Consider the following 16,231-nt stretch of genomic DNA (forward strand, 5'->3'; position numbering starts at 1 on the left):
TTTCTTTGACAAAAAGGGCATAAAACAAACCAACAAAAAAACTCCATAAAAATAAAAACATATAATTGACTGATTGAATAATAACAATAAAATAAAACATATATGACTCATTTGTAGCATTTTTATGAATGAGACCCTTCCATAGGGGAGCGCTAGAGGTAAAAAAAAATCTATATATTGTAGCGTTGTCCCGATACCAAAATTAATTAAATACTTTTCGGTACTTTTCTAAATAAAGGGCACCACAAAAATTGTATTATTGGCTTTATTTTAACAAAAATATTACGGTACATTAAACATGTTTCTTATGCAAGTTTGTCCTTAAATAAAATAGTGAACATACAAGACAACTTGTCTTTTATTAGTAAGTAAACAAACAAAAGATCCTAATTTAGCTGCTGACATATGCAGTAACATATTGTGTCATTTATACACCTATTATTTTGTCAACATTAATAAGGACAAGTGGTCGAAAATTAATGATTAATCTACTCGTTCATTTACTGTTAATATCTGCTTACTTTCTCTTTTCACATGTTCTATCTACACTTCTGTTCAAATGTAATAATCACTTCTGTTGTTTGATACTTTACATTAGTTTTGGATGATACCACAAATTTGGGTATCAATCTGATACCAAGTAGTTACAGGATCATACATTGGTCATATTCAAAGTCCTCATGTGTCCAGGGACATATTTCCTGAGTTTATAAAAATAATATAAATAAAAACAAAAAACGAAAGAAGATGTGATGCCAAAAATGATCAACGTAATCATAGTAGTATCTACTAGATACACTCCTGTACTTGGTATCATTACAGTGGATGTCAGGTGTAGATCCACCCATGGCGTTTGTTTACATTGTGACGCAGGTGAGCTACGGTGTGCAGTGAAACATGTTTAGCTATTCCTCGTCCTGCAGGGATGATACTTGTAAGAAACTTACTTTATTTGTCGCCATGAAGGCGGGGATTAGTGATTTAGAAGTAGCTAAAACACTGCCGACGGCGGATGGACGTTATCCGCTAACTAACTAGCCATGTTTTATAGCACCTCTTCAGTGTTATAACCTCACCTTTATCGTTAGTTTTTAAGCCAAAATGCGTCCGTTCTCCCTTTTCTGTCTACACACTGTGTCTGCTTGTAAGTACTCTGTGATTGTGCGCTGCCGAACATGCTCGTCTGCTCGTAAACCAGCAATGACACAACATGACGACGACGGGGGGTGTGGGGTGGGGGTGGTTTCTTTTCAGAGGCGGTACAATACTGAATATGACTCATTAGTATGGCGGTACTATACTAATACCGGTATACTGTACAACCCTAATATATTGTATTGGTTTTGAAAATGAATAATATCAAAATGCTTTCATTTTTCAACGTGCAGCCCTCAGTGGGAAAAGTTTGGACATCTCTGATCTAGCTTATCTACTGCACGACACAATCAAAGCTTTTTTTGTACACAATACAAGTTTTATGCAAACACGCCCACACCTGCACCCGCCGGGTATATTTAAAGCGTCGCAAACACACCGTGGATCGATTTAATCGCCTGGCCTTTTGACTCGCTCCTCAAACAAGAGCGGCATGATGTCGGATCAATGTGTCCTCCTGCGCTAATGAAAGTGCGGTAAACACTCTTAATGCCATTAGCGTCAGTGTTGAGCTTCCCGCGTTAACACTCTGCTACCTCCAGTCATGTTTTCATTTGAACTCCACGACTTACCAATATTCTACCATTTGATTTGATTTCCCCGCAGGGACATGGGTGTGTCTAATGTTACATCATTGGCCGCTACTTTCGGTTCACAGGATAGCCTTTTTGTGCACTTTTATTTGGATTGTGTGTTTGTAACATCACTTTATATGGGCCAATAATCAGAGGTGTGGACTCGAGTCACATGACTTGGACTCGAGTCAGACTCGAGTCATGAATTTGATGACTTTAGACTCGACTTGACAAAATGTAAAAAGACTTGCAACTCGACTTAGACTTTAACATCAATGACTTGTGACTTCACTTGGACTTGAGCCTTTTGAATTGACATGACTTGACATGACTTGCTACTTTCCCCAAAACCCAAAGATGAAAAAGTTATTCGGGAGCGCTCCGTATTTTTCATTGTGTACTTGTCTATCAGCGTTGCGTGTGTCAGCTGGTGTGGTCTCAGTACAACAGCCAATCAAATTAGATCTACTTTGTTTTCATCACACAGCATTCATCCAATCAAATTGCAGGACAACCAACGAAGAAGACATGTCCAAACCACACGCCAGTGAACAAAAAATGATACCTAAAATAATTTTGTTTGGGTATAAAAATTACGAGGTGGTCACAAAACGGTTTGCAGTATGCAACACATGCGGTTCGAAAATTACTGATGGAGAGGCAACAACTTCCAACTTCGTCCGGCATTTGAAGTTGCACAAAGAACGGTAAGTTTTGAATGTAAGATAACGTTTATTGGCTAAGTAACGTGACTTTTATTTGCTGTGTAGTTAAATCAGTGAGGCTGTAAACTCACTGCTAACGTTATAACGTTATTGCAAACACGGGAATCTGTTGCAGTTCACTACCTTATTCATACTTTTTGTTCAGTGATTTTTTTAAGCAGGGTTACGTTAGTCAATATATCACACGTAACGTTAGACGGCGGTCAGCAGCACCGCGTATTTTAGCCACCTAAAAAAAGACAAAAATAGTAAAATAAAGGTCAGTTAAAATGTATACTATATTATGAATATATGTACCGTTTTAGCTAGCTTTCTGACATACTGTTGGTTGTTTACCTCAGTGGTCCCCAACCACCGGGCCATGGCCCGGTACTGGTCCGTGGATCGATTGGTATCGGGCCGCACAAGAAATAATTTCTTTTTTTTTCTTTTTTTAATTAAATCAACATAAAAAACACAAGATACACTTACAAGTAGTGCACCAACCCAAAACAACTCTCTCCCCCCTTTTGTTCTGGGCATTGAACATGAAGACTCTTCCTTCACTGTTACGAGTGGCCATGAGAGTCTTGGCAGTGCCTGCCTCCAGTGCTCCAGTGGAGCGAGTTTTCAGCCATGGTGGCATCATACTACGCCCCCATCGTGCACAAATGACTGACAGACTCTTGGCTAATTTGGTCTTTTGCAAATGCAATGCAGCATAGGGCCCTGACATATAAAAAGTACAACTTTTTTGTTATGTTCACGTATATGTCATGTTTTTTCAATGTTAACACTTTTGTACAAATAAGTACATTTGCACTTTATTTTTCAATGTGTTTGTTCTGTAAAGGAATGAGTTAATGTTTAAAATGACTGGTTAGTAGTGCTATTATAAAGTGCAATGTCAGCACAATTTTCTTTCCTGCAATTTCAAATGCACTTGTTTTAATAAATAAATACAGCGTTTGAAAAGCATACACAATCTGTGTTAATATATTAGTCTGTGGTTAAAAGGACTTGAAAGGACTCGAAACTCAAAATGCAGGACTTAGGACTTGACTTGAGACTTTCCAGTCTTGACTTTGGACTTGACTCGGGGCTTGCCTGTCTTGACTCGGGACTTGACTCGGACTTGAGGGCAAAGACTTGAGGCTTACTTGTGACTTGCAAAACAATAATAGCATCTAATTTTTATTTATTTATTAGGTTTATTTGTAGATGTATACTGTATATCCGATACAGTATGTACAGTGCAGTACTTATGATTGGAACTTTTATGGTATTTAGTAGATATTATCGGCCGATAAATGCTTTAAAATGTAATATCGGAAATTATCAGTATTGGTTTCGAAATTATCGGTATCGCTTTCAAAAAGTAAAAGTTATGACTTTTTAAAACGCCGCTGTGTACACGGACGTAGGGAGAAATACAGAGCGCCAATAAACCTTAAAGGCACTGCCCAGTCACATAATATCTACGGCTTTTCACACACACAAGTGAATGCAAGCTTTACTTGGTCAACAGCCATACAGGTCACACTGAGGGTGGCCGTATAAACAACTTTAACACTGTTACAAATATGCGCCACACTGTGAACCCACACCAAACAAGAATGACAAACACATTTCGGGAGAACATCCGCACCGTAACACAACATAAACACAACAGAACAAATACCCAGAACCCCTTGCAGCACTAACTCTTCCGGGACGCTACAATATACACCCCCCTCACCCTCCCAACCCCGCCTACCTCAACCTCCTCATGCTCTCTCAGGGAGAGCATGTCCCAAATTCCAAGCTGCTGTTTTGAGGCATGTTAAAAAAAATAACGCACTTTGTGACTTCAATAATAAATATGGCAGTGCCGTGTTGGCATTTTGTTCCATAACTTGAGTTGATTTATTTTGGACAGCCTTGTTACGTTGTTTAATGCATTCAGCGGGGCATCACAACAAAATTAGGAATAATAATGTGTTAATTCCACGACTGTATATATCGGTATCGGTTGATATCGGAATCGGTAATTAAGGGCTGGACAATATCGGAATATCCGCAAAAAAGCCATTATCGGACATCTCTAGTATTTAGTTAAAGTACCACTGATAGTCACACACACTAAGTGTGGTGAAATTACCCTCTGCGTTTGACCCATCCCCTTGTTCCATCCTCGGGGAGGTGAGGGCAGCAGTGAGCAGCAGCGGTGGCCACGCTCGGGAATCATTTTGGTGATTTAACCCCCCGTTCCAAACCTTGATGCTGAGTGTCAAGAAGGGAGGTAATGGGTCCCATTTTTTTAGTCCTCGGTATGATTCGGCCAGGGTTTGAACCCACAACCTACCGATCTCAGGGCGGACACTCTAACCACAAGGCCACTGAGCAGGTTTTATACATTAGGGATGTCCTGATCCGATATCAGCAACAAAATGCATGTGAAATGACCAACATAAGCTTGGATACAAACATCCAGATAACATCTAAATGTCCTCCAATAAACACACAAGGTTGGTCTTTTCTGCTATTTTAGTCATGTACAAAAGGTAAACATAGTAGGCTATAAGCGCTACACAGCAGCTAAGCCCATAATAGCACACAAGCTAGTGCCCTTCATTGAACAATAATGCAGATTAAAACAAGCACATTTGTCAATATAAACAAGTGTCAAATAATTATAGTTGCATATTACTTTCACATACAAAGTCTCCGGGGCGTATTAGAAAGTATCCAGTAACAAACGTGTCCGCACCATTCAGCTTAACGCATCACGAGCCTAACTTAACCATTGTGATCATTACACATACAATGTCTCCAGGGCGTATTAGAAAGTATCCAGTAACAAACGTGTCCGCATCATTCAGCTTAACACATCACAAGCCTAACTTAACCATTGTGATCAGTAAGTGTCGCCAAAAACAAAACAAAATACCACTCCACTTCCACATAAAGACAGCATAAGTCCATACCAGACAGTCAATAATAAATAGGTATGAAAAAACTTTCATACCTACCATTGTTCTCTGCTTGACTCATTTCACTTGATTGAACCTTTTCTAACATACCACACTAAAAAATAACAAAAGTATGAATGATTTATGCTAATATCGCATCTGATTAATGTAGGTATTGGCCCATACTCAATTCTCCGAGTTCGGTTTTGTATCGAAAAAAGTTGTATCGAGACACTTCTTGTATGAAATGTCCTTCATTGAACAAAATTGCAGTGTAACACAGCACATCTGTCAATATAAACAAGTATCAAAATAGCTATAGTGGCATATTACTTACACATACAAAGTCTCCAGGGCGTATTAGAAAGTATCCAGTAACAAACGTGTCCGTACCATTCAGTTAAACGCATCACAAGCCCAGAGGTGGGTAGTAACGCGCTACATTTACTCCGTTACATCTACTTGAGTAACTTTTGGGATAAATTGTACTTCTAAGAGTAGTTTTAATGCAACTTACTTTTACTTTTACTTGAGTATATTTATAGAGAAGAAACGCTACTTTTACTCCGCTACTTTTATCTACATTCAGCTTGCTACTCGCTACTAATTTTTATCGATCTGTTAATGCACGCTTTGTTTGTTTTGGTCTGTCAGACAGACCTTCAAAGTGCCTGCGTTACTGGTGACGTTTCACTCCGTTCCACCAATAAAATGCAGTCACTAGTGACGTTTGACTCCGTTCCACCAATCAGATGCAGTCACTGGTGACGTTGGACCAATCAAACAGAGCCAGGCGGTCACATGACCTGACTTAAACAAGTTGAAACACTTATTGGGGTGTTACCATTTAGTGGTCAATTGTACGGAATATGTACTGTACTGTGCAATCTACTAATACAAGTTTCAGTCAATCAATCAAAAGTGTGAAGGAAAAAAGACACTTTTTTATTTCAAACGTACATCCCGTCACAAGCCTAAAGACTGACTGCACAGTTCCTGTCTTCACAATAAAAGTGCCGCTCCATGGCGCCTGCGCTTTCAAAATAAGAGTCTCCGAAAGCCAGCGCAAACAAGCTAGCAAGCTACGGAATTTGCCGCCAATGTATTTCTTGTAAAGTGTGTGAAAACGAATATGGAAGCTGGACAAATAAGATACCAAAAACCAACCACTTTCATGTGGTATTAGACAGAAAGGAGGAACTTTTTTTCTCCTGCATTTGAAAACGTGGACGTTAAGCACTACTGTCTGATTACAATCAATGCAAGTCATCAGAATCAGGTAATACACCAACTTATATTCTTGTCTTCATGAAAGAAAGGAATCTATATGTGTTAAACATGCATGTATATACATTAAAACACCTTTAACATGTAAACAAAAACGGCAAAATAAATAAATATAAATTATATACTGTATATATATATATATATAAATGTGTGTATATATATATGTGTGTGTATATATATATATATGTGTGTATGTGTATGTATATATATATATATATATATATATATATGTATATGATATGTGTGTGTGTATGTTACTCATCAGTTACTCAGTACTTGAGTAGTTTTTTCACAACATACTTGTTACTTTTACTCAAGTAAATATTTGGGTGACTACTCCTTACTTTTACTTGAGTAATAAATCTCTAAAGTAACAGTACTCTTACTTGAGTACAATTTCTGGCTACTCTACCCACCTCTGCACAAGCCTAACTTAACCATTGTGATCAGTAAGTGTCGCCAAAAACAAAACAAAATACCACTCCACTTCCACATAAAGACAGCATAAGTCCATACCAGACAGTCAACAATAAATAGGTATGAAAAAACTTTCATACCTACCATTGTTCTCTGCTTGGCTCATTTCACTTGATTGAACCTTTTCTAACATACCACACTAAAAAACAACAAAAGTATGAATGATTTATGCTAATATCGTATCTAATTAATATAGGTATTGGCCCATACTCAATCCTCTGAGCTCGGTATCATATCGGAAAAAGTTGTATCGAGACACTTCTTGTATGAAATGTCCTTCATTGAACAAAATTGCAGTGTAAAACAGCACATCTGTCAATATAAACAAGCATCAAATAGCTATAGTGGCATATTACTTACACATACAAAGTCTCCAAGGCAATGAGTGTGTCAGAGAGTATCCAGTAACAAACGTGTCCGCACCATTCAACGTACTGTGTCATGAGCTCAACTTCATTAATTATTGTGGCCACAATGTGTTGCCAAAAAAACCCCAAAAACAATTACCACTCCACTTCAACTTAAGACAGCATAAGTCCATTCCAGACGGTCAATAATAAATAGGTTAGTGTTTTTCATACAGTGGGGCAAAAAAGTATTTAGTCAGCCACCGATTGTGCAAGTTCTCCCACTTAAAATGATGACAGAGGTCTGTAATTTTCATCATAGGTACACTTCAACTGTGAGAGACAGAATGTGAAAAAAAATCCAGGAATTCACATTGTAGAAATTTTAAAGAATTTATTTGTAAATTATGGTGGAAAATAAGTATTTGGTCACTTCAAACAAGGAAGATCTCTGGCTCTCACAGACCTGTAACTTCTTCTTTAAGAAGCTCTTCTGTCCTCCACTTGTTACCTGTATTAATGGCACCTGTTTGAACTGGTTATCTGTATAAAAGACACTTGTCCACAGCCTCAAACAGTCAGACTCCAAACTCCACTATGGCAAGACCAAAGAGCTGTCGAAGGACACCAGGAAAAGAATTGTAGACCTGCGCCAGACTGTGAAGAGTGAATCTACAATAGGCAAGCAGCTTGGTGTGAAAAAAAACAACTGTGGGAGCAACTATCAGAAAATGGAAGACATACAAGACCACTGATAATCTCCCTCGATCTGGGGCTCCACGCAAGATCTCATCCCGTGGGGTCAAAATGATAATGAGAACGGTGAGCAAAAATCCCAGAACCACACGGGGGGACCTGGTGAATGACCTGCAGAGAGCTGGGACCAAAGTAACAAAGGTTACCATCAGTAACACACTACGCCGACAGGGAATCAAATCCTGCAGTGCCAGACGTGTCCCCCTGTTTAAGCCAGTGCATGTCCAGGCCCGTCTGAAGTTTGCCAGAGAGCACATGGATGATACAGCAGAGGATTGGGAGAATGTCATGTGGTCAGATGAAACCAAAATAGAACTTTTTGGTATAAACTCAACTCCTCGTGTTTTGAGGAAGAAGAATACTGAGTTGCATCCCAAGAACACCATACCTACTGTGAAGCATGGGGGTGGAAACATCATGCTTTGGGGCTGTTTTTCTGCTAAGGGGACAGGCCGACTGATCCGTGTTAAGGAAAGAATGAAGGGGGCCATGTATCGTGAGATTTTGAGCCAAAACCTCCTTCCATCAGTGAGAGCTTTGAAGATGAAACGTGGCTGGGTCTTCCAGTATGACAATGATCCCAAACACACCGCCCGGGCAACGAAGGAGTGGCTCCGTAAGAAGCATTTGAAAGTCCTGGAGTGGCCTAGCCAGTCTCCAGACCTCAACCCCATAGAAAATCTGGGGAGGGAGTTGAAAGTCCGTGTTGCTCGGCGACAGCCCCAAAACATCACTGCTCTCGGGAAGATCTGCATGGAGGAATGGGCCAAAATACCAGCTACTGTGTGTGCAAACCTGGTAAAGACCTATAGTAATCGTTTGACCTCTGTTATTGCCAACAAAGGTTATATTACAAAGTATTGAGTTGAATTTTTGTTATTGACCAAATACTTATTTTCCACCATAATTTACAAATAAATTCTTTAAAAATCCTACAATGTGAATTTCTACAATGTGAATTCCTGGATTTTTTTCCACATTCTGTCTCTCACAGTTGAAGTGTACCTATGATGAAAATTACAGACCACTGTCATTATTTTAAGTGGGAGAACTTGCACAATTGGTGGCTGACTAAATACTTTTTTGCCCCACTGTACATACAATTGTTCTCTGTTTGAATCATTTCACTTGATCAAACAGTTTTTTAACCTTCCGCACTACAAAATAACACGAGTATGAATGATTCCTGCTGATATCGTAGCGGTTAATATTGGTATCGGCCATTACGCAAAGCTCCAATATCCGTACGGTAGGGGAAGTAAAAAAAATCCTACCGCGACACCCATAGTCTTTATAGTAAACATGAAAATAATCATGCAGGTAACAGGACTGTGCTGAGCTGTGACACCCCAATATACATAAAGTACAAAACCCAAAACCAGTGAAGATGCCACGTTGTGTAAATGGTAAATAAAAACAGAATACAATGATTTGCAAATCCTTTTCAACTTATATTCAATTGAATAGACTGCAAAGACAATATATTTAATGTTCGAAGTGGAAAACTGTAGTTATTTTTTGCAAATATTAGCTGATTTGGAATTTGATGCCTGCAACATGTTTAAAAAAAGCTGGCACAAGTGGCAAAAAAGACTGAGAAAGTTAAGGAATGCTCATCAAAGACTTATTTGGAACATCCCACAGGTGAACAGGCTAATGTGGAACAGGTGGGTGCCATGATTGGGTATAAAAGCAGCTTCAATGAAATGCTCAGTCATTCACAAACAAGGATGGGGCGAGGGTCACCACTTTGTCAACAAATGCGTGAGCAAATTGTCTAACAGTATAATAACATTTCTCAACAAGCTATTGCAAGGAATTTAGGGATTTCACCATCTACGGTCTGTAATATCATCAAAAGGTTCAGATAATCTGGAGAAATCACTGCACGTAAGCTTTTTTTTTAAGTATTTATTTCAAACCTGCACAATACAACAACACACTTTTTAAAATTTTTTGGCAGAGACATTTATGCAAGGCTTGAAAAGCAATGATATTACGGACCCTCGATCCCTCAGGCGGTGCTGCATCAAAAAGCGACATCAGTGTGTAAAGGCTATCACCACATGGGCTCAGGAACACTTCAGAAAACCACTGTCAGTAACTACAGTTTGTCGCCACATCTGTAAGTTCAAGTTAAAACTCTGCTATGCAAAGCCAAAGCCATTTATCAACAACACCCAGAAACGCCGCCGGCTTCGCTGGGCCTGAGCTCATCTAAGATGGACTGATGCAAAGTGTAAAAATGTTCTGTGGTCTGACAAGTCCACATTTCAAATTGTTTTTGGAAACTGTGGAAGTTGTGTCCTACGGACCAAAGAGGAAAAGAACCATCTGGATTGTTATAGGTGCAAAGTTCAAAAGCCAGCATCTATGATGGTATGGGGGTGTATTAGTGTCCAAGACATGGGTAACTTACACATCTGTGAAGGCACCATTAATGCTGAAAGGTACATACAGGTTTTGGAGCAACATATGTTGCCATCCAAGCAACGTTATCATGGACGCCCCTGCTTATTTCAGCAAGACAATGCCAAGCTACGTGTTACAACAGCGTGGCTTCGTAGTAAAAGAGTGCGGGTACTAGACTGGCCTGCCTGTAGTCCAGACCTGTCTCCCATTGAAAATGTGTGGCGCATTATGAAGCCTAAAATACCACAACGGAGACCCCCGGACTGTTGAACAACTTAAGCTGTACATCAAGCAAGAATGGGAAAGAATTCCACCTGAAAAGCTTCAAAAATTGGTCTCGTCAGTTCCCAAACGTTTAACTGAGTGTTGTTAAAAGGAAAGGCCATGTAACACAGTGGTAAAAATGCCCTTGTGCCAACTTTTTTGCAATGTGTTGCTGCCATTAAATTCTGATTTAATGATTATTTGCAAAAAAACAAAATACGTTTCTCAGTTGGAACATTAAATATCTTGTCTTTGCAGTCTATTCAATTGAATACAAGTCGAAAAGGGTTTGCAAATCATTGTATTCCGTTTTTATTCACGATTTACACAACGTGCCATCTTCACTGCTTTTGAGTTTTGTACATACATTTGTATTTATTCAACTTCATGATACTGCACTTTGCAGCTATAGTATTGAGAATATTACATAAGTGCACTCAGACATTGTTTGAGTAAAGCTCTGATCAGATAATGACAAGCATTACCAGATGTCGCCCACAGAAACATATTTTGGTATACATTTCCATATGGTAGAGAACAGATAACAAGGATGTATACCACCAGTCATTTGTATGTGGCGTGTGTTTTGAGTCACACTAATTTTCTCCCTGGGGGAGGTGTTGCTAGGCAGAATTGTTGAAAGAAATCTGCACTATTATATACTGAGAGGTCCTCATGCTCCTGGTCCTTGTCTTGCAGGCGAGACCTTCTCGGAGAACTACAGCCACACGGAGCAGTGCCAGCCCTGCATTCAGTGCACGGGCCTCATGCGCATGGAGACGCCGTGCACCGACTCCAACGACGCCATCTGCGTGTGCCGCTACAACTTCTACCTGGACGGCGTGTCGGGCCGCTGCGAGCCGTGCACCGTCTGCCTCGCCGGCCATGGCGTGTTCGAGCACTGCGAACTTGAACACGACACCGTGTGCGAGGAGTGCGTGGACTACACCTTCTCGGACCGCGAGAGCTCCCTAGACCCCTGCCTGCCCTGCACCATCTGTGACGACGAGACCGAGGTCCAGCTGGCCCACTGCACGCCCGTCAGCGACTCCGTCTGCCACAGTAAGACCCTCACCTTGCTTTCGCCGCGCCTGCTCGCAGTTACGCAAATAATCCTCACGGGGGCCATAGTAGATGGAAAAAAAGAAAATGTGTACGTTTTATAGCATAGGCATACTTGCCAACCTTCCCGAATTTTCCGGGAGACTCGCGAAATTCAGCGCCTCTCCCGAAAACCTCCCGGGACAAATATTCTCCCGAAAATCTCCCGATTTTCAGCCGGAGCTGGAGGCCACGCCCCCTCCAGCTCCATGCGGACCTGAGTGAGGACAGCCTTTTTTTTTTTTATGACAGGAGGACAACAGGGTGACAAGAACTAAATCATCCAGACTACAGATAAATTGTATTATTATGTTTATCTTACCTAAAAATAAATATATTTATTAATTACAAAAAAAACTAAATACATTTTTACTAAATTAATTGTTTTTATTTGTATTTTTTCTGACTCCTTATTACATCCAGCCATAGAATTATACATTAAAATAAACATATATGAAATAATTAATTTTAAATTATCATAATAATTCATTTAAAATGACCATATTTAATTATTAAAATAATTGCTTGTTCATCAACAACTTTAGCATTTTATTCATTACATTTTGAAGCTCTCAGAAGCCAAGTTATGTTATTTCCTTAAGATTTATTTATGCAAGTTTGAAGTATCAATTATCTAAACACAGTTTTGTTTGCATATTTTCAGGATGTAGATATATATATATATATACATATATATATATATATATATATATACAGTGGGGCAAAAAAGTATTTAGTCAACCACCAATTGTGCAAGTTCTCCCACTTAAAATGATGACAGAGGTCTGTAATTTTCATCATAGGTACACTTCAACTGTGAGAGACAGAATGTGAAAAAAAAAATCCAGGATTTCCCATTGTAGGAATTTTAAAGAATTTATTTGTAAATTATGGTGGAAAATAAGTATTTGGTCACTTCAAACAAGGAAGATCTCTGGCTCTCACAGACCTGTAACTTCTTCTTTAAGAAGCTCTTCTGTCCTCCATTCGTTACTTGTATTAATGGCACCTGTTTGAACTGGTTATCTGTATAAAAGACACCTGTCCACAGCCTCAAACAGTCAGACTCCAAACTCCACTATGGCCAAGACCAAAGAACTGTTGAAGGACACCAGGAAAATAATTGTAGACCTGCACCAGACTGTGAAGAGTGAATCTACAATAGGCAAGAAGCCTGGTGTGAAAAAAAATCAACTTTTGGAGCAATTATCAGAAAATGGAAGACATACAAGACCACTGATAATCTCCCTCGATCTGGGGCTCCTTGCAAGATCTCATCCCGTGGGGTCAAAATGATCATGAGAACGGTGAGCAAAAATCCCAGAACCACAAGGGGGGACCTGGAGAATGACCTGCAGAGAGCTGGGACCAAAGTAACAAAGGTTACCATCAGTAACACACTACGCCGACAGGGAATCAAATCCTGCAGTGCCAGACGTGTCCCCCTGCTTAAGCCAGTGCATGTCCAGGCCCGTCTGAAGTTTGCCAGAGAGCACATGGATGATACAGCAGAGGATTGGGAGAATGTCATGTGGTCAGATGAAACCAAAATAGAACTTTTTGGTATAAACTCAACTCGTCGTGTTTGGAGGAAGAAGAATACTGAGTTGCATCCCAAGAACACCATTCCTACTGTGAAGCATGGGGATGGAAACATCATGCTTTGGGGCTGTTTTTCTGCTAAGGGGACAGGCCGACTGATCCGTGTTAAGGAAAGAATGAATGGGGCCATGTATCGCGAGATTTTGAGCCAAAACCTCCTTCCATCAGTGAGAGCTTTGAAGATGAAAGCTTCCAGCATGACAATGATCCCAAAACACACCGCCCGGGCAACGAAGGAGTGGCTCCGTAAGAAGCATTTGAAAATCCTGGAGTGGCCTAGCCACTCTCCAGACCTCAACCCCATAGAAAATCTGTGGAGTGAGTTGAAAGTCTGTGTTGCTCGGCAACAGCCCCAAAACATCACTGCTCTCGAGAAGATCTGCATGGAGGAATGGGCCAAAATACCAGCTACTGTGTGTGCAAACCTGGTAAAGACCTATAGTAATCGTTTGACCTATGTTATTGCCAACACAGGTTATATTACAAAGTATTGAGTTGAATTTTTGTTATTGACCAAATACTTATTTTCCACCATAATTTACAAATAAATTCTTTAAAATTCCTACAACGTGAATTCCTGGATTTTTTTTTACATTCTGTCTCTCACAGTTGAAGTGTACCTATGATGAAAATTACAGACCTCTGTCATCATTTTAAGTGGGAGAACTTGCACAATCGGTGGCTGACTAAATACTTTTTTGCCCCACTGTATATATATATATATATATATATATATATATATATATATATATATGTATGAAATACTTGACTTGGTGAATTCTAGCTGTCAATATACATCTCCCCTCTTAACCACGCCCCCGCCCACAATGACGCCCCAGTCCCACCCCCGACCACGCACCCCCTCACCCACCCGAAATCGGAGGTCTCAAGGTTGGCAAGTATGAGCAGGGGCGCCGAAAAGGGGGGGTAAAGGAGACAGATTCTAGGGGCCCATGATGGAGGGGGGCCCAGAGAGGCCCCTAATGATGATGAAATTATAATACAGAAAAAATAATGACACTGTGTTGGGGGCCCTGTAAAGATTCTTTTCATGGGGCCCAAAATCCCTAGCGGCGCCTCTGAGTATGAGCATAGGTTCTCCTTCGATACCAGATTTCAAAATACACATCAGCATTTAACTCCTGAAATATTACAAAAATATCAATAAACACAAAATACCATATTTAATTTCGGTGTCCCAATACAGCCTTTTCACTTTCGATAGGATACAGATATCGGAGCTTTGAGTTTTGGCCGATATTAAAATAATGGTCTGATACGGTTTGAGCAGGAATCATACATACTTATCAGAATCAGAATACCTTTATTGTCATTGTATGGAAACAACGAAATTGGACAGCAATCCAGCTCAGTGCTTTTAAAACAAACCTACATAAAATAGTCTTAGGACAACAACAATAATAAAACAATTTAAAATTTAAAAACATAATAAAATGTTAAAAACATATTGCACAGCAGATCTCTATCAGAGGTAAGCAAGTTATTAGGGGCAACTGACAATTTGATCCGATTCCCATTCCTGTGTTGACGATTCGACTCGGAATCAATTCTCCAGTCAAACTGATTCTGGTTATGCATTATTTAGTATCCATCCATCCTTCTTCCGCTTATCCGAGGTCGGGTTGCGGGGGCAGCAGCCTAAGCAGAAAAGCCCAGACTTCCCTCTCCCCAGCCACTTCGTCCAGCTCTTCCCGAAGGATCCCGAGGCGTTCCCAGGCCAACCGGGAGACATAGTCTTCCCAACGTGTCCTGGGTCTTCCCCGTGGCCTCCTACCGGTCGGACGTGCCCTAAACACCTCCCTAGGGAGGCGTTTGGGTGGCATCCTGACCAGATGCCCGAACCACCTCATCTGGCTCCTCTCGATGTGGAGATTATTCAGTATATGAATTATAATGAAACTCTTTCAAAACATGTGAGAAAAAAACAAATAATTTTTAAAAAATCAATTTGTGAAAATGATGTATCTATTTAGAATCGGGGTTGATAAGAATCACAATTTGGATGTGAATCGATTTTTTTGTAAACGTAATAATAAATGTTACTTTGTAGTACTGTTGTCCCGATACCAATATTTTGGTTCCGGCAGCAAAATTATTTCGATACTTTTTGGTACTTTTCGATATTTTTCTAAATAAAGGGGACCACAAAAAATTGCATTATTGGCTATATTGTAACAAAAAAATCTTACGGTACATAAAACATATGTTTCTTATTGCAAGTTTGTCCTTAAATAAAATAGTGAACATACAAGACAACTAGTCTTTTATAAGTAAGTAAACAAACAAAGGCTCCTAATTAGTCTGCTGACATATGCAGTAACATATTGTGTCATTTATATTCTATTATGTTGTCAAAATTATTAAGGACAAGTGGTAGAAAATGAATTATTAATCATTACTAATATCTGCTTACTTTCTCTTTTAACATGTTCTACCTATACTTCTGTTAAAATGTAAAAAATCACTTATTCTTCTGTTGTTTGGATGCTTTACATTAGTTTTGGATGATACCTCAAATTTGGGTATCGATCCAATACCAAGTAGTTACAGGATCATACACTGGTCATAGTCAAACCGGT

The 16,231-nt window shown here is 39.7% G+C and overlaps 1 protein-coding gene across 2 annotated transcripts in view; it reads left to right on the forward strand.

The window, feature by feature from the left end:
- The window catches only part of ngfra (nerve growth factor receptor a (TNFR superfamily, member 16)), a 131,752-nt gene that overhangs the window by 58,848 nt on the left and 56,673 nt on the right, over positions 1-16,231 (forward strand). For both annotated transcript variants that reach the window (XM_061981321.1, XM_061981320.1), the window contains exon 3: positions 11,628-11,990. In XM_061981321.1, the coding sequence (XP_061837305.1) occupies positions 11,628-11,990 (363 nt within the window). The remainder of the gene's footprint in view (positions 1-11,627; positions 11,991-16,231) is intronic.

This window comes from Nerophis lumbriciformis, linkage group LG24 (assembly GCF_033978685.3).
Source record: "Nerophis lumbriciformis linkage group LG24, RoL_Nlum_v2.1, whole genome shotgun sequence".
Classification (NCBI taxonomy): domain Eukaryota; kingdom Metazoa; phylum Chordata; class Actinopteri; order Syngnathiformes; family Syngnathidae; genus Nerophis; species Nerophis lumbriciformis.